Source organism: Dreissena polymorpha, chromosome 9 (genome assembly GCF_020536995.1).
Source record: "Dreissena polymorpha isolate Duluth1 chromosome 9, UMN_Dpol_1.0, whole genome shotgun sequence".
NCBI classification, from domain to species: Eukaryota; Metazoa; Mollusca; class Bivalvia; order Myida; family Dreissenidae; genus Dreissena; species Dreissena polymorpha.
Genome location: NC_068363.1, coordinates 80,853,711 through 80,872,827, shown reverse-complemented (window position 1 = coordinate 80,872,827; position 19,117 = coordinate 80,853,711). Strand labels below are relative to the sequence as shown.

At 34.8% G+C, this 19,117-nt stretch overlaps 2 protein-coding genes across 2 annotated transcripts; one reads left to right on the top strand and one right to left on the bottom strand.

Moving 5' to 3' along the window:
* The first annotated feature begins 5,935 nt into the window (after positions 1-5,935).
* LOC127845356 (uncharacterized) lies at positions 5,936-10,354 on the top strand. Its single transcript, XM_052376222.1, has 6 exons — positions 5,936-6,639; positions 7,671-7,823; positions 8,323-8,559; positions 8,868-8,925; positions 9,630-9,789; positions 10,241-10,354. Exons 1-6 carry the CDS (start codon positions 6,614-6,616, stop codon positions 10,258-10,260), a joined length of 654 nt encoding a protein of 217 aa, XP_052232182.1. The 5' UTR covers positions 5,936-6,613; the 3' UTR covers positions 10,261-10,354.
* Positions 10,355-11,323: 969 nt separating this feature from the next.
* On the bottom strand, positions 11,324-17,776 carry LOC127846216 (uncharacterized). The gene is made up of 4 exons (XM_052377388.1): positions 17,470-17,776; positions 13,290-13,482; positions 12,343-12,384; positions 11,324-11,748 (listed from the first exon to the last, which is right to left on the bottom strand). Exons 1-4 carry the CDS (start codon positions 17,767-17,769, stop codon positions 11,540-11,542), a joined length of 744 nt encoding a protein of 247 aa, XP_052233348.1. The 5' UTR covers positions 17,770-17,776; the 3' UTR covers positions 11,324-11,539.
* Between the last annotated feature and the right edge of the window lie 1,341 nt (positions 17,777-19,117).

Below are 19,117 nucleotides of genomic sequence, written 5' to 3'. Positions count from 1 at the left end.
GTACGCGACATAGGGTAACTGATTTGAACCTTTATGTGTCTGGAAAAACTTACCTTCTTACACATTCAATAAATTCTTTTATTTAATGTAATTGTTTTATTTTATTGTTCACACTAATTTTGGCACTCTTTGTTGCAGCATTTATATCCCGGTGTATAATTGCACCTTTGTTATCACAAACCGATTATCTCGTTATGATCGGATACTGTCCAGACAATTACAAAGAAAACATGGTGTCATAAACCCAGGGACCTACACTTGGACCCCTGCATAAACCACATGTTGCAGACGAGTGTCTGGTCAGTAAACATAAGTCACGATACCTCTATGTCATCTCTTGGCATATTGAGCAATCATTTAAGCCACATTTTAAAGCTAAAAATACTGATAAGTTAATTTTTTATGAAATATTTTAACAAAAATGAAGACATTTGTCGGAAATGTATTAACGGGAACGAGTGTATATATTTATTAGCCAGTTAAACTTAATAATACATTGTTTAATAACTATACATTTAAATATTGTGCAATTTTACTGCTATGCAATTAAGGTATTTAACGGGTACCGGCAAAAGTTAACTCCGCTATTATGTGTAAAGATTGTACATTACTGCAGGGTCCGAAACACGATCATGAACATAAGCAGTCACAAAAGGGGCCGTTAGATAAATTAAATATATGCATCTATCATAAAATGCTATATTTTTATCACTTCTTATTACTAATAGAGATTTCAATATACATGCAAAGACAGTTACATTTGGGTCATTAATATGCAGGGTTTTTCCGTTTGTATGGTAAATTGAATTTATATTCATTCAATGTAAACGAAACGTAAATTCATTCAATGTAAAAAAAAATTACCACAATATTTAAAAATAGTACTGTATTCCGCTTTTTAGGGCTTTTTTATAATTGATTAAATGCACCTCTGACTCAATTGATCGCTGATGAAATAAAACACTATCCACACCACTTAAAATTATAATACAATTAAAATATGTTTTATTAGTGTTTAAATATAATTTATTCAAGTCTTATTATCAGAAAGAATACGGCTAATTTATTGTTTTGTTTTGTGGAATTGTCAGTATTAAGTCTTCCGATCACGTTTACTCTATGCTAATAACTACTTCGTATTTTTATGAAGAGGAAATTTTATTTGTGAATATACATTTATTTGGTACTATAAGTATGCTATATTTGCACTTTTTTAAAAAGAGTTTTAATGTTTATTTCGTATTTATTATCAATTTATTGACTAAACAAAAGCCCTTTTTACATGTTTTACGTTACTGTAACCAGTGTTTTTGCCAACCAGTCAGTGCGCATGCGCGGAAAATCCCGAATGTAAACAATAACAATTAACTCGTCTATACGGTTTTGTCAGAGACGTAGATAACATAGATAAGCAGGTCGCCAAATATCGGTAAACTCTCGCCCGTCGCGGGTTTCGGCGAGATTAGCGCGCAACTGTTTGTCGGTTGCCACGGTAGTTACCGGTAACACGCTTATCAACATTTCGGAAACACGCTTTCGCGTTCGAGTTTTTTAATTGTGTTTTTAACAAATATTATTTAAATTAGAATGTATGCGGCATTATCACACAATTGTAATGTGTCAATTAAATAGTAATTAAAATAAATCACATGCCGATTTGTTTTATTTCGCAAATAAAACAATGATTATCGGTATTTAAGGATGCTTTTGAAATACGGTAAAGTATATAATTAATGCAGCTATCGGAATCTTACGGCAAACAACTGATAATAGAATGGTTTTAATTAGATGTTTGCTTTTCATTTAAATTGCAGTGTGTTAATTTTGTTAATCCGAAATGCCTTTAACCTGTAGTATAATTTGAGCAAAGCTGTGAACAACATTTGCCTATTATGGAGAGAATCTATTCTTGGTCTGCTCTAATTGAATGTTTGTGTTCTTTGTACACTTTAATTACCGCTAAATTCAAAGCACAATTTTATCAATTAAAGCATAATCACATAGAGTATATGTATATAAATCTACAGACCCGTACACTATGCCATTCTGTGATATTTAGCATCTCGATGTAGTTATTTAGTCGCGTGTCTGTGCGCTTCACTATGTCTAATACGGATTTTGTGTCATGGGATGATGAGGATTTAAATCTGGATTTACTTCTAGGGGAATATACCGCTTATGATGAACATTGTAATAGTGAATATGTGCGGGACAATACTCAATCAATTGTGTATGAGTGCCCGGAATGCAACAAGTTAATGAAAAGCATATCTGGATTCCGTGGGCATGTTGTAAAGAAGCATAATCTAAACTTGAAAGGTATGTCATCTTATGTACATACACTATATGAAATGCGACAAGGCTTCTACCATAAATGTTTTACGGTTTCATAATAAACCTTTTTGTGACAATGTTATTCTGTGTAATGGAAGCAAACGTGAACATGGTTTTACTGTTTATTGGATATAGGTATTTCATCAAAACCGTAATAATTCAGTAACAAATATTAAAAGACCTGACACAACAAAAGAACACCAATGTATCAAACATGACACTTATTAAGCAATTTATTGTTAGTACAAATGAAATATTGAAAGTAAACAGCTAGCTTTCTGAAGTTATGCAGGACACATGCATGTAAAGCATAAGAGTAGTTGCAAGTTATGAAGGCTAATTACTAATAAAAAAAATATCTAAATAACATACGAATGTTTGATCACAACCAGTTTTCAAACTATAGTAACTAATCTAAAAAAAGCAAGAAATATGAAAATATGAGAATGTAAACAAAACTGTCATTTGTATAATGTAGTTTTTTATGTTTAAATGAAAATCACACCTACGTTTTACAATTTATGTGTAAGGATTAACTAAACAAGCAAAAATATAACCACTACAAAATACGTAGAAATTTGTTGTAAAGCTAAAGGCAGAAAACCCTAAACATGTTGATAATAAATTTCCTACGTTCAAACTCCAAATTCTAACAAAAAAACATTAGCTTACCGGTATATTAAAACACTACATTTTGTGTATAATGCAATTTAAACCAAGGTAACCACGTATTTACCTATTTATGATCTCATGCAAAATGCACAAACAGAAATGTCTTTCGATAGTATTAATGCTAAAAAAGAGTAAAATTCGAATGCAATTCTGTATAAAACAGCAAATATATACAATATAAATGACATACTGTATAATAAGACAATGTACAATTTAGACATTTTTTGCTTCTAAGCATGGAATATCTAATATTTAATGTTTCATATCATTAAATTAAGATAAATTAAATATGTTTTTATATAGTATTGTAATGCGCTCAGTGATTTTATATAAGAGTAAATCCAGTGTTTTCTTTATTATTTGGAAAGTACCAATTTAAGGCCCTTAAAATCAGTACTGTATCCAATATGGTTGTTAGGCCATTGTCTTATTTAAAAGAAATTGAGAATAACATAGCAGTAACTAAGAAAACAATAAAAAAAATAAACAACAAGAATCAAACGTTATCTGCGTCTCTGGGTTTGTGTGTGTGTGTGTGTGTGTGTGTGTGTGTGTGTGTGTGTGTGTGTGAGGGTGTGTGCGTGCGTGCGTGCGTGCGTGCGTGTGTGTGTGTGTGTGTGTGTGTGTGTGTGTCAGTACCAACATTAAATTAGTTGCAACAACTTGTTTATATGAATGAGCCTCGTTCTGGCAGAACTGGCCTTAATGCGTGTGCGTAAAGTGTGCAGTCCGTACAGGCTAATGAGGTACAACACTTTAAGCCTAAACTGGATTTTGGTTAGAAGAGACTTTCTGTGGATCAAAAATATCATAAAAGCAGAAAGAGTTGTCCCTGATTATCATGTGCGAACTGCACAGGCTAGTATGGGACGACACTATACGCGCATGTATTAAGCCGGGTTTACCGAGAACGAGACACGTACCTTGAGCATGTTTAGGACTTCTATCTGTTGTTACGGTGATGTCTAACTTTGCCACTTCTAAGGGTCCGTCCGCGGTAGGCGACCCCTCGTCTATAAATATTCCTTGCGAACCCAGGATATATACGGAAATAAGCCCTGTATATCAATATGCCTTTCGATAATAGGAAATATATTAACAAAAGCCCTGTCTATAAACAAGCCTTCCGAAAATAGGATATATACGAACATAAGCCTCGTCTATAAATATGCAATCCGTACTTCGTTGCAAAACTCAGGACACATGCGAATAAAAGTCCTTCGTGACAAAACTTTGGATACATGCGATCAAAAACCCTTAGTGGCCAAAGCCATTCGTCTAACATAATTCCTTAATGACCAAACCTATGATATGCGAACATAAGCCCCTCGTAGACAAACCTACGATGTACGCGAGCATAACCCCTTCGTGGCTAAACCTAAGATATATGCGAACATAAGCCATTGGTGTCCAAACCTAGAATGTATGCAATCATGAGCCATTCGTGTCAAAACCTGTGAAATATGCAAACATAACCCATTCGTGGCCAAACATAGGATGTATGCAAAACATAAGCCATTCGTTCCAAAACCTGGGATATATGCGAACATAACCACTTCGTGGCCAAACCTAGGATGTATGCAAAACATAAGCCATTCGTGCCAAAACCTGGGATATATGCGAACATAACCACTTCGTAGCAAAACCAAGGATGTATGCAAACATAAGCCATTCGTCTAAAACCTGGGATATATGCAAACATAACCACTTCGTGGCCAAATCTAGGATGTATGCAAACAGCCATTCGTGCCAAAACCTGGGATATATGCGAACATAAACCTTTCGTGGCAAAACCTAGGATGTATGCAAAGATTACCCCTTCGTTGGAAAACCCATGTATCATCATCATTATTTTCAACATCATCATAAGCAGCAGCAGCAGCAGTAGCAGCAGCAGCGGCATGCTAACATACATCAGTATCAACATTATTGATTAGTATTTTTAGTGGTAAACGAAGTGAAAGACGCTTAGTTTGTTGTATAAAAACTTGATGACAACATACTATTAGTAGATTTATGATGTATGTAATAATAAAATCATATTATTTATGGCTAAGTAAACTTATCGAATTCTACATATACTGTTTCTGCCACATACGATAGTTTTATAAAATTTCTTACCTTTGCTTGTTTCATGTTGTAATATTTGCTACACTATCATACAGATTCAGGCGTTAAATAATTGATATAAAGCCTAATATAACACTTTCATATTGTACAAAATAGGTAACATTATTGTATCCGAATTAAAAGATACATAAAGATGCAGAGGATAGCGGGTAAGGGGAAAGGAAATATATTGCAAGATTAAGGGCAGTTTAATATAGAAGAAGGAGAGAGAGGAAGGGGAATGACCAATAGACCAGATACATTTGTTGTTCGTGTTTTAGTTTGTTTAATCAGTTCTTTGACATTTAAATGTGAATCACATGGCGGATACGCTTATCTTTATTAGACCGTTTATTTTGTAATATGCTTTCATAAAAAATACGGTATTTGTCTTTCTTCCAAACATATTTAAAGTTACAAAACTCAATTATTGTCATTTTTTATTGTTTTCCATGTGTGTGTCTTCTATTCTGGTGTGTGTACACATAGTATTTACTATACTTCAACCTGCGATTACGCTATCAAAAAAAAAATACATTATGATGAGAGCAAATTATTATCCTGTTTTTAAAAAGCCTAGCATGTTGTTTTCGATCAGAATATTTCGAAAACCGATTTACAACACGTATATGAGTTTACCATGCACTTAACCGACGTTTGTTTTGTATAAACTTGTATGCCAGTAATAATTACTTTACCGAACCTATTTTAAACAGTCATACGTTATAAGAATGTTAATGATTTTCACTTCATAATTATAAAAATAAGTTTATGATCCAGAATTCACTGTCCAGGAATTTCTGTTACATCTCAAAGAATCACATTTTACCTTAACTTCCTGCTGTTTGTGCATGTAGTTTCTTATTTCATGGATAAGTGCATTAAACTGGCGAATATCATCACTGGTAAATGTAATTACAGCTTTCCACGATCAGGGGAAAATCCACATAATGTGGTGAAAATGTGGACATTTTTTTAGATTTTTTTTGATAGTGCATAAATCGCGTTTAATGTTGCATCTTTATGCCGAGTTACGTCTTGAACAAAGTAAATAATCAATAAACAGATGGAACCCCTAAAGCATGCTTACAAAATAGAAGAGCCTCTGTAAACCATTTAAAAGAAAAATAGATTTTTAAATTGGTCCTTCGAGACGTAATTTTCGAGTCCAATTTGTTACGTCTTTAGAGATATAAGTTTTACACTTAAGTCTGTGTCTAATCAGTGCTTACAATGGTACGGTGTTGCCTTCAAAATACCTACAATCATCATCAGAATAAATCAATTTGGGGGGTAACGTTACATTTCCGCTATTTCTAAAAATAAAATCGGGCGACCTTTTGTGTCCAAAATGTTACGTCTCGAAAAATCAATTTTTTTACGATAACGCTGTTTACTTTCACATATCGGTTGCGCAAAGGCGCCGGAAAATAACTGCACACATTATTTGATGACGTAGAACGCATTCAACGAATTTGTGTACACAAAAGCTGACAACATGGCCGAATCTTCGACACGAGTTCGGTAAGTGAAGAGAGTTACGTCTGAAATAACCTAACCTAGCCTTAAACATCCGAGTTTTTTTGTGAAACGACATGCCTTAGGTATCGTTTTATTGTTTTAAAGTAATTCGAATAGAATTATGATTTGACTTTGGTACGAAAATAAAATGCAAATGAATAAAGGACGACAGAACTGCAAGATTCAATGGCGATGTTCAAAATAGACGTCGTGTCCAAGTTACATCTTAGGAATGAAAATGCATTTAGTCGTCTTTGTTGTCTGCTACGACTTATATTTTCCCACATACTTGTGCCTGGATGGAAACAAATTAGAGATTACCCTGTTCCATGTTTTAAATTGTTATGTTTAACCAAATACAGTGTTTGAACAAAAGATGTAACGTGGACTACATTTTCGACATAAAGGATGTAACTTGGACTACAATTAATTGGGAAACCCGTCGTGTCCTAGTTACATGCCATGTCTTATCAGAAGGCAATTTCTGATCATTTAATTGTTGGGAAGAAAATCATCATGACATTTTTAATCCATTCCATCCTGAGTTGTTTCCCTATTTATTTCAAACAATAAATTAACTATACACTGTTCTAATTGAGTTTGCTTTCTAAGATGTAACATTGATGCAATGAGTTGTGTCTTTGTTACAGGGACTTTTTTGTTTTGGTGTCAAAATTACATCTTCAATGTGCACAAGTAATAGTTGTATGTGCATCAAAGTGTTATAAGTACTTTAAATGGTTGCAGTGCAGGTAAGTTCATACATTGATCAGCAATGCTTTTTCTTTTATCTGAATTTAACAAACACATGTTTTTCCTGATGTCTGTGCCAAGAGATGTAACTGGACACTAGCAATTGATGTCCATGTTACGTCTGATGCACAAGTAACAGTGTCCTTGTTTGGGATGCCTTCAACGTACCTGATGTACGTTTGTGGTCCTACCATACATGCACATTGGTTCAAAACAAATAAACATAGACATATTCAGTGTTCATAAGTTTTATGTATGTATAAGTATGTGTTTTACGACAGGGAGCTCGAACAGTCTCTGTGTAAGCAGACCAAGAAGTCGGCCATTGACCAAACCGAGCAGCCATCCAGTGACCAGACAGCCAATGACCCGACCAAGCAGCCAGCCAGTGACCAGACAGAGCACATAGCCAGTGACCAGATGACTTCATTCAGGTACATCATTTTAATACTATTCTAATTAAGAAAATAGAATAGTGTTGTGACGAGTGATGGGGTTTACGTCGCTTTTTAACAGCTTCGGTCATATCATGGCGGTCAGTGCATCTACCATGCTTTCCTGGCTTTCTCACACCAGTACTTACACCACTTCTTTCCATATCGCTGACTTCATACTCACATAATCTAAGAATTGTAGGTGAGTGACATATTTTCATTGCCGGAAAGAAGTTCGACCCGACCGGATCTCGAACCGGATACTCAATAGTTAGTTTCACCAAAGCTACAATATTTAAGTTATGTTATTTAGGTTATGGTAGATATCATCTCGGGCTCTGACAGTGTGGGTTAGAGTCCAAGTCGGGGTAAGAACTTCTGTGTGGGATGCTTTCCACTTACCTGTGTTTGTGGTTCTACCATACATACACATTGGTTTAAAACATAAACATTCAAAAAGGTATTAGGTATGTATTTATAAGTATGTGTTATACCATAGGGAGCTTGAGCAGTCTCTGTGGAATTGGACTGAGCAGTCATCCAGCAACCAGTCAGAGCAGTCAGTCAGAAACCAGACAGAGCATTCTGATAGTGACCAACTCGAGCAGTTGGCGAGCAAGCAGACCAAGCAGTCAGCCAGTAACTATGTCGAGATGTTACCCAGTGATGAAACTGTAAAGAAGTTCAATGATGTGACCAGACAACCACCAAGCTCCAATACTGAACAGATAATCAGGTACATTTATATACTAGATTTATTATGCTTTAAGAAGTTTATTTTAATCTGATATTTTTTTTCCCAGTTTTTAAATTCAAGACAACTTGCAGGTCTCTCTCTCTCTCTTCCCCTAATTTAAGCATTGTAGTAAGCAGTTACTATACACTCAATATTGGAATACCCTTACCCAGGAAATGTATGTTCATGTATAAATGATCACTGTGATACATGTAGAAACTAATGAGTGTTTGAAAAGGTACTTGTCTTAATAAAAAATAATAGACTAAGGTGATAGATATAAATATTGTATTAAATCGTTACCATAGGATTTGTGCTGGAGATTACATATTGATCAAACATGGTAGAAGTTTTCTTCCTGGTGTAGTGAGTAATCATTTTGTTGGGGTTAATCGTTAGTCCAGTTTATTGTTTCTGTTCCATTGTTTTCAAGTACTTCAACCCTTTGCAGTATAAAATGAAATTGAAAATGCCATGTGTGGATAGCATGAATCAGCCGGCTGATCTTGTTTCATGCTATTCACTACTAATCTTTATACTGGTATAATCTATATAGTGGTATGCAAAACAAAATTTGTTATGTCTATGAAATGTGTACCATTGGAACTGTTTTTTTTAAATTGAGTAGTAACATAAAAGATGGGTATATGCTGCAAAGGGTTAATGTCATTCACAGTTATTTTTAAGAATTCATTTTCTTTCTAGTTTGAAACTATATTGAACTGTCTTTGAAATTTGAAATCAATGTCTGGCAAACTTTTAATATGTTTGTATACATGTATATATTTAATAAATTTATAATTTGATTTTTGGAGATAATTCAGAATTTCAAATAAAGGTGTTTTTTTAATGAGACAATTTCTTGTTCCAAACCATAAACGACACTTAAGTACTGAAGTGAGCATTTAATAGGAAGCAGCTAAACATGCCATTGAATCAAGCAAGCATTTGTTTTAAAGCTAGAAACACCTTACTTGTTATAAGTAACAATAGTATAGAAGCTTTTGTTTTACTATATAAGCAGCAACTTTAACTCAATAGTTAACAACTAAACATGTATTACATTTTAGGTGGATGAATGGCCGTGGGTCATATTCTTCAAGAAATATAAAGATAATGCATGGGTTATGAATGAAATAAGGCATACCATCCTTGAATCAGATATCCAGAGAAAGTTGGAACCACCTAAAGTGTCCAAGCTAGGTCGTCGGCTACTTTACAGATTTGAAAGTAAGTTGAAGTATTTAATGTTACATTAAGTATGCATCAACTGTGACATGTACATTGTAAATGTACTGTGGCCTAATGGTTAAGGTGTCCGCCTTGGGACCGGGAGGTTGAAGGTTCGAGCCCAAGAGGGAGCGTTTGTCCAGGAAATGTTTCTTTTGGGACTTATTATAAAATGGCCAGTTCCTGAGCCGCGAGCTAGTTAAATTAATGGTTAGTGACTGAAATCCGTCTGGCATCTTGCCTAGTGATAGAAGTTGGGAGGTACTTGGTATAATCAGTTGGAAGTGTCTCATAAGACTTACCCTTTTAATAGGGGTGACACTATAATAAACAAAACCTTTACCTACATACATTTGTTTTCTCAGATTTTGAAGCATTTCCCCCGTCTTTGACTTTATTTTGACTTCTTGTTTTGAATTTTAAAAATATGTAACTCATCCTATATTTCCAGGTTACAAGGAAGACAAGTGAAGCAGAGAGAGAGGGAGAAATACCATGTTTGCAGTTTAGAGTTTGCTGTTGTTTTAGTCTGTGAAAATCTCAGAATAAATAATATGTTAATTACTATCTGTCTCCTTAAAAGCTATTATTTTTTTATTACCCTGCAAGTTAAAATCCGTTTATCTGATTGGTCAATATGCACTGAATATAGTTTAATATTCCTTGTCATTCATATATTGATATAAAATCAGATTTGTGGTTTAATTTTTGAAGGTGTTTAGCCCCTTTTAAGTTCTGTAATGTGCTTAGTTTTTTATTTTGAAAAGTGAACCAATTAACTAACCAATTAGCTAACCAATTAGTTAACATTGTTTAATGCAGGTTGGAATTAATGCTGAAATATAGGAGCTTTCAGCATTTCTTTCAATCAGCATTAAACTACATACATGAAAAGGTGAAAATAGGATAAACTTCGGTTATCTCTTCGCAATTTGTCTGATTTCTTTGACATCGAGATAACGAGAGTCATTTTGTCGTCCAATGTTAGTCTCTGATTTCTAAAAACATGTCAGAATTGTCATTTATAATCAAGAATTATGAACTGCTATCGTTTTAAATGTTTCTAAGTAACTAGTCTTTCATTTGGAATCAAAGAAAGGAAAAACTTTTGATTATTTTAATGTTTTTTATTGAATAAATGTTCAATTTTTGTGTCCAGTTACATCTTCGATTAAAATTGCACATATTTTAATGTCATGGCACTTTGGAGTGGAAAATCTATGCTAGGAACATGAAGTTGTTGGTAATTCAAGAAAGGAATGAATCTCATTAGAACTGTTCATCTATTTCCAAAATTAAAGGCATAAAATTCCATCGAGTCCATGTTACATCTCCAAATTCAGGGAAAACAAAACATCATAATATAAGGGTACACATCTTAAATATGAATTTGACAATTTCACAGTACAACCGTCTTATTTCAATACAAATATTCACATCATTTTATTTTAAGTATCATGTTGTGAAAATCCTGGACACCAAACATTTTGAGATGTAACAGAAATTCCTGGACAACGAATTCTGGATCTTATATGATATGATATCAAAATTGTTTTGTTCAAAATAAATAAATACACGTTCACTTTTTAAAACGGTTTTGTAAATAAACGTTTGACTTCATGAAAAGTGGCATCACTACAACGTCATCAACCGGACAAATGATGTCATCATCCGGTAAGCTTATGGTCAGTATCAACAAGTACATTCACTTTTGCTGACCAGCACCTTAGTATAAATCTTTGTTGTGTTTTTAACATTGTGCACCCACCGATCTTGATGACAATAACGTAGTGACGTCACCATCTATGTATAGAATGGTGTTTTTAACATAATCGATGACGTCATGACGCGCCTGTAACGTCGTTTCGAAGAAAGCGGATATGAAGCCTTGAACAGTCTGTCTGTCATGATCCAGCCGCGTGCTGTTGGTTGTCTTGCAAACGTGTATTATGTGACATCCTGAAAATATATGCTTTATACGTTATTTAAATAAATGGACTGTGCACAATTTAAGTTATTTCTGAAATAATGAAATACATTAACAACATTTTCATGTACACGTATTTTGTCCATTTCATTTCCGATCAACTGAACGAATAGTAAATTTCGTTAAAACTTGCACTTCAAGTTGGACTAAGAATAACACAACATTAGTAGATGTTTGTATGTGGTTTCTTTGGAAAAATATCAATGATATAATAACAATAAATAACTGTTTCAAACAGTGAACAATAACAGTGAGAAAAATCGATAATGATAAATGAGGTATTTTTTAACTACATAACGTCATTATGCAACATGTTTTTTAGTTCAACTTTGTCAGAAAATTTGTTTGTTTTTTGGTAGATACATTTTATCTTGGAAATAACGCCACTGCTGAAAACGAAACTTTATCTGATCAATCGCGATATATAAATAACATTTATTATTTTAAATATTTTTATTTTACTTTGGTCAGCATTGTTGCATAAAAGAAAGTATTCTGCACAATTTTATTTTGTTTCAAATATGTTTTTACTTCGGCATTAAGGATATTGTATGTTAGATGCATACCTTCCCACGCAACAGGGTCCAGAAAGTCACAATGTCCAAAACCTGAAAGTATATCGTTACTCCTCTATATAACCCGCGTCATAAGAATATAGGTCTTGTGTCATATGCGGCCAGACCAGCCTACGCAAATTACCCTTATAAGAACACGGAACCTTGCGTGAGTCTATAGAGGACGTGGAAGATCCAGACCAGACTTCACAATTTCTCATATGTAATAATGCCTATTTTCGTATCATACAACAGGAAAATAGTAATTTCAATGTATACGATATTATTCCGGTGCAATATAATATTTCATTTTACTTTTGAAAACTGGAGTAAATGAAAGTTGTAACAATATTGAGCGTCATAATCAATTTAATGTTTACAGCTTTTTTCGAAACTCTATGCATAGCTTATACACTATACAGTCATGTTTCCACATAATTTTTGTATGTCCTCTCTTCTTACTGTTGGATATTTTTAAACATTTTTTGGGAAGTTTGGATGATTTTCTTTAATTCAATTCTGTACGTATTAAAGTACACAACGGGATTAAATTGCTACCAAACTTCTTTTTATGTTAGTTTTAGTGTTTAACAAGACACGCACATAACATGATTTCCTTTGTTGGCGATTTGATTAGTACGAAATCTCTTAGCATCTAAACATTGTGAGACAAACTAAAGGTATACAGTGTGAGCCTCGTTTTGGAAAATATTTGCTCAATGCTTGAGCGTTCAATTCATAGCGAAAATTCAGTTTACGCGGAAATTTTTTTCCCTGATTTGCCGGTGTAGACTGCACAGACTAATCAGGGACGACACTTTGCACACATGCATCATGCCCCGTATTTGCATTTTCCCAGAAAGCGGTTTTAATCATGGCCATTCTAACTGCCACACAAACTTTAAAACCAAACAACAGCATAAACATCAACAATTACAACAACGACGGCGATTAAACACAAACTGCTACTTCCAGAGCGACCCTGACGTACTTCCATACATTATAAAACTGAATGCAGTCGTATCCGCGCACGTTACAGTTTGGGAAACCATACTCTGAAAGCGGGGTACCATACATAAGGGCGGGCACCGTGTAGTTGTTGAGTTTTGTTCCGTGGACAAGCTGGCTGTACGGTTCCATGAAGGCGCTGGCCTTAAAATGCATTCGTGTATAGTAAAGTGAATTGCGTTCTTGGTTCAATGCATGTTGGTAAAGTGAATTGCGTTCTTGGTTCAATGCATGTTGGTAAAGTGAATTGCATTCTTGGTCCAATTCATGTTGGTGAAGTGAATTGCGTTCTTGGTTCAATGCATGTTGGTGAAGTGAATTGCGTTCTTGGTTCAATGCATGTTGGTAAAGTGAATTGCGGTCTTGGTTGAATGCATGTTGGTTAAGTGAATTGCGTTCTTGGTTCAATGCAAGTTGGTAAAGTGAATTGCGTTCTTGGTTGAATGCATGTTGGTAAAGTGAATTGCGTTCTTGGTTCAATGCATTCGTGTATAGTAAAGTGAATTGCGTTCATTGTTCAATGCATTCGTGTATTGTAAAGTGAATTGCGTTCTTGGTTAAATGCATGTAGGTAAAGTGAATTGCGTTCTTGGTTCAATGCATGTTGGTAAAGTGAATTGCGTTCTTGGTTAAATGCATGTTGGTAAAGTGAATTGCGTTCTTGGTTCAATGCATGTTGGTAAAGTGAATCGCGTTCTTGGTTCAATGCATGTTGGTAAAGTGAATTGCGTTCTTTGTCCAATGCATGTTGGTAAAGTAAATTGCGTTCTTGGTTCAATGCATGTTGGTAAAGTGAATTGCGTTCTTGGTTCAATGCATGTTGGTAAAGTGAATTGCGTTCTTGGTTCAATGCATGTTGGTAAAGTGAATTGCGTTCTTGGTTCAATGCATGTTGGTAAAGTGAATTGCGTTCTTGGTTCAATGCATGTTGGTAAAGTGAATTGAGTTCTTGGTTAAATGCATGTTGGTAAAGTGAATTGCGTTCTTGGTTCAATGCATGTTGGTAAAGTGAATTGCGTTCTTGGTTCAATGCATGTTGGTAAAGTGAATTGCGTTCTTGGTTGAATGCATGTTGGTTAAGTGAATTGCGTTCTTGGTTTAATGCATGTTGGTAAAGTGAATTGCGTTCTTGGTTCAATGCATGTTGGTAAAGTGAATTGCGTTCTTGGTTCAATGCATGTTGGTAAAGTGAATTGCGTTCTTGGTTCAATGCATGTTGGTAAAGTGAATTGCGTTCTTGGTTCAATGCATGTTGGTAAAGTGAATTGCGTTCTTGGTTCAATGCATGTTGGTAAAGTGAATTGAGTTCTTGGTTAAATGCATGTTGGTAAAGTGAATTGCGTTCTTGGTTCAATGCATGTTGGTAAAGTGAATTGCGTTCTTGGTTCAATGCATGTTGGTAAAGTGAATTGCGTTCTTGGTTCAATGCATGTTGGTAAAGTGAATTGCGTTCTTGGTTGAATGCATGTTGGTTAAGTGAATTGCGTTCTTGGTTTAATGCATGTTGGTAAAGTGAATTGCGTTCTTGGTTCAATGCATGTTGGTAAAGTGAATTGCGTTCTTGGTTCAATGCATGTTGGTAAAGTGAATTGCGTTCTTGGTTCAATGCATGTTGGTAAAGTGAATTGCGTTCTTGGTTCAATGCATGTTGGTAAAGTGAATTGCGTTCTTGGTTCAATGCATGTTGGTAAAGTGAATTGAGTTCTTGGTTAAATGCATGTTGGTAAAGTGAATTGCGTTCTTGGTTCAATGCATGTTGGTAAAGTGAATTGCGTTCTTGGTTCAATGCATGTTGGTAAAGTGAATTGCGTTCTTGGTTGAATGCATGTTGGTTAAGTGAATTGCGTTCTTGGTTTAATGCATGTTGGTAAAGTGAATTGCGTTCTTGGTTCAATGCATGTTGGTAAAGTGAATTGCGTTCTTGGTTCAATGCATGTTGGTAAAGTGAATTGCGTTCTTGGTTCAATGCATGTTGGTAAAGTGAATTGCGTTCTTGGTTCAATGCATGTTGGTAAAGTGAATTGCGTTCTTGGTTCAATGCATTCGTGTATAGTAAAGTGAATTGCGTTCTTGGTTCAATGCATTCGTGTATTGTAAAGTGAATTGCGTTCTTGGTTAAATGCATGTAGGTAAAGTGAATTGCATTCTTGGTTCAATGTATTTTGGTAAAGTGAATCGCGTTCTTGGTTCAATGCATGTTGGTAAAGTGAATTGCGTTCTTGGTTCAATGCATGTTGGTAAAGTGAATTGCGTACTAAGTTCAATGCATGTTGGTAAAGTGAATTGCGTTCTTGGTTTAATGCATGTTGGTTAAGTGAATTGCGTCCTTGGTTCAATGCATGTTGGTAAAGTGTCGTCCAAGAAAAGCATTTGCAGGCAACATAGGCTTATCAGAGACTGCACTCTCCACTTAAGTGGAAACCCATCGAAGTGGAAAAGTACCGCCTTTGTGCGGACTGCACAGGGTAATCTGGGACGACACTTTATGCACATACATGAAGCCCGATTTTCACAGAGCGTGACTCATATATTTATCGTTGAATTTTACATTAAAATATTCGATATACAGAAACAAAACACCAAGCAGGCTTGATCTTCTTTTTTCATAACACGTTGTTAATCTATCTGTTGGAATTGGAATTATTAGAAGAATACGATGGATGGGTAAGAGTGTATATCACTTATCGTAATGTTCAAAGTATGTTGGATTGCCATTGAGTGTTTAATCTGTATAATCGTTTTACTGAAAGGGATTAGCCCACCAATTCAATAAATCGAAAATAAAGAAAGTCAAACATATCACTCCCAACTACAGGTCTCGTGTCATTAATTAATAACATCTTCGGACGATTCCGCATAACGGCCATCAGCAGCTAGTCAAACATATCTAGATAAACGACACTATCAATTTCACTGTTTATTTATTTATAAAAAAACATCGACGCTTTTTCATATATTTTGAGTAATTTTTATCAACATTACACACAAATGTAATGCCGAAATCCTTACCTATATAGTAATTAATAAATCTAACCCTAACTAGAAACTTTCCTATTTCTTCAACGTTCAATCATAATTCCTGACACAAATTGCGGATGATTTAATATTATATTCAATGGACACTTTTCATTTGTATAATTGTCAATGCTATGTATTAATTTCATCACATGTTTAGTAATGCTTAAATAAAAACGTCAACCGAAATCTTATTTCTACAACTTCCATGTCTTACATTATACACACGTATTGCAATAGTGCACTTTAACCTTAAATGGAAATGTAGGTATTTCTTTAACTTTCAACGCGCTATCGACAATTCCTTACATGAAGGGTCATGATGTAAAACAACCTCCACTTGAAGCGTTTGAATTTCTAAAACTAATGATTGGCTCTTACTTGAAATGAAAACTTATGCATTTCTAACATTTTCAATGCTGTGTCACATCCGGCAGAGTGGCAGGCTAGCCCCGTAAGGTCCCAACGTGGAATACCGGCAGTCTTGTTGGCCAGGTACTTCTGCAGCTGTTGACCGACAAAATTTGAGCCTCGCTCTGCGCAAACTGGGCTTAGTGCAGTCCGCACAGGCTAATCAGCGACGACACTTTTCGATGTTATTGTATTTTTTCGTGAAAAGGGAGTAACTTCTAAAATAAAAGCCGGTCTATGGCGGATAATGTCGTCTCTGATAAATCTGTGTGGACTGAATATGCTAATCTGAGATGATACTTTACGCACATGCATTAAACCCCGATTTCCCAAAGCGGGGCTAATTTTTTATACTTTAAGTTTGAAAATGACCGCATTTGTAAATTTGTCTTCTCCATCGCAGAACAAATATTTGATTGTTGTTAATACATTTACGAGAAAGTGACAATGCGGACAGAAATATGAAAAAAATCTAACAAACAACTATAGCATGCGCGTTGAATTCTCTTTGCGGATCATACTGGTGTTTATGACGTATTGGTCATTAATAAAATAAGCTAAATGAGTTGGACTACATACATTCCATTAATACATTATAAGTAATGAAATATTTGACCAATTAAAAATCATGCTGATGTTGATATCGCATCTAAAAACGTTTTGTTAGCAATTAAAAAATAAATCTATATGTGTAAACTGAATGACCAAAAAATGAACATTTATTTCACACCATGATTCTTTGTATCTTTTATGGAACCTTACAAAATTTAGTTCCTCGAAATACACGTTCAGATCCTCCCAAACTGCGTCCAATAGAGGATAACCATAGTCTATCCCGAGCACGAAGAACCCGTGCCTTGCCACTGTCGACAGCACGATGCTATATGCTTCAGCAGGCACATGCGCGCTTAGACCTGCGATGAAATAAATCACTGGAAATTCCCCTGGTCCAAGTGGGAAGTACACTATAATACAAAGAACAAGTGGCGACTTGTTTTTTGTCATGATGCGGAAATGGTCTGTTAAAGGGATCTTTTCACGCTTTGGTAAATTGACAAAATTGAAAAAAGTTGTTTCAGATTCGCAAATTTTCGTTTTAGTTATGATATTTGTGAGGAAACAGTAATACTGAACATTTACCATGGTCTAATATAGCCATTATATGCATCTTTTGACGATTTTAAAACCTAAAAATTATAAAGCGTTGCAACGCGAAACGATTGAATAATTTGGAGAGTTCTGTTTTTGTCGTTAAATTTTGTGAAACTACGAAGATTGCTTATATAAGGTATAAAATACGTTAAGTATGTTTACACGGCGGAATAGCTCAGTAGGTTAAAGCGTTTTTACTTCAGGACTCTGGCAGGACTCCAGGGGTCACTGGTTCGAAACCTGGTCCGGGCAATGTTCTTTTCCTTTTTTTAATTTTATTCTTGATTTTTTACTGGAGCTTTTACGATCCAATGTTTACATTTATCGATATAAAGCATTTAATGAATATGCTAAAATATGCCAAAATCTGTGAAAAGGCCCCTTTAAACTAGGCACATCGGAAACGTTGAAAACCGTGCCGTAAAAATAAAAAAGCAAGAGGAAATATATCGGAGTTAGCAATTAAATAGCAAACCAAAACGATATCACATTTGTTAGAGATAGACCCATTTGAAACTGTACTCGTTTATATGTTATGCACTTGGTTTAATTCTAATTAAAAGTGTCCGCTTCTAATTTTAAATGATTTGTATAAATTACCGACTTTTAGTGCAATATATAGGGGCAATTCATTTTACAGGTTATGAAATATATTAAATGAACAGTGTTCTGGTAAATATGCAAATGGGTTAATAAAGTACATACAAGTTTGACTCGTACAATGCTGTGAACATGTGAACGTACCTTTGACATGTTTAGGACTGGCGTCAGTAGTGACTTCAATGGTAAGCTTTGCTGATTACAATTTCCCATTATCATAAGTGATACCGCTGTCAACGTAAATGACACCACCTTCAAACAACAAAAATAACATTCATTTTAAATATGGTGATTAAATGACGTCTGTAGTCCATATAATAACAAGCAGATGCGATATGGTTTATAATGTATTTTTAAATAGCGTTTAATACTTACCAATTATAAGATTGAATATGCCCCTTCACTGCGAACACGGATATGCATGTTTTAAAAGTGTGCAATATGCGAACACATTCGGAATGTTTAGCAATCTCAAGATTAACGCACGTAAGTCTTGCGTTGGAAATTAACAAGCGTGCGTCAATCTTGAAGTGCACGCGCAACAACCGCACTATGACTGAACGTACATTTTCATTAACTGGGTGCGTTTGTCTTGCGAACA

What these genes read in the sequence shown, in the direction of transcription:
- LOC127845356 (XM_052376222.1), top strand. Translation starts at nt 6,614, where the DNA reads ATGGCCGAATCTTCGACACGAGTTCG. An exon ending in GAAGTTTTCTTCCTGGTGTA is followed by an intron (nt 8,926 to 9,629) that starts GTGAGTAATCAT and finishes ATTACATTTTAG; the next exon opens with GTGGATGAATGGCCGTGGGT. An exon ending in GCTACTTTACAGATTTGAAA is followed by an intron (nt 9,790 to 10,240) that starts GTAAGTTGAAGT and finishes CTATATTTCCAG; the next exon opens with GTTACAAGGAAGACAAGTGA.
- LOC127846216 (XM_052377388.1), bottom strand. Translation starts at nt 17,769, where the DNA reads ATGACAAAAAACAAGTCGCCACTTGTTCTTTGTATTATAGTGTACTTC. An exon ending in CGCTCTGGAAGTAGCAGTTT is followed by an intron (nt 12,385 to 13,289) that starts GTGTTTAATCGC and finishes ATATACTTTCAG; the next exon opens with GTTTTGGACATTGTGACTTT. An exon ending in GGACCCTGTTGCGTGGGAAG is followed by an intron (nt 11,749 to 12,342) that starts GTATGCATCTAA and finishes ATATATTTTCAG; the next exon opens with GATGTCACATAATACACGTT.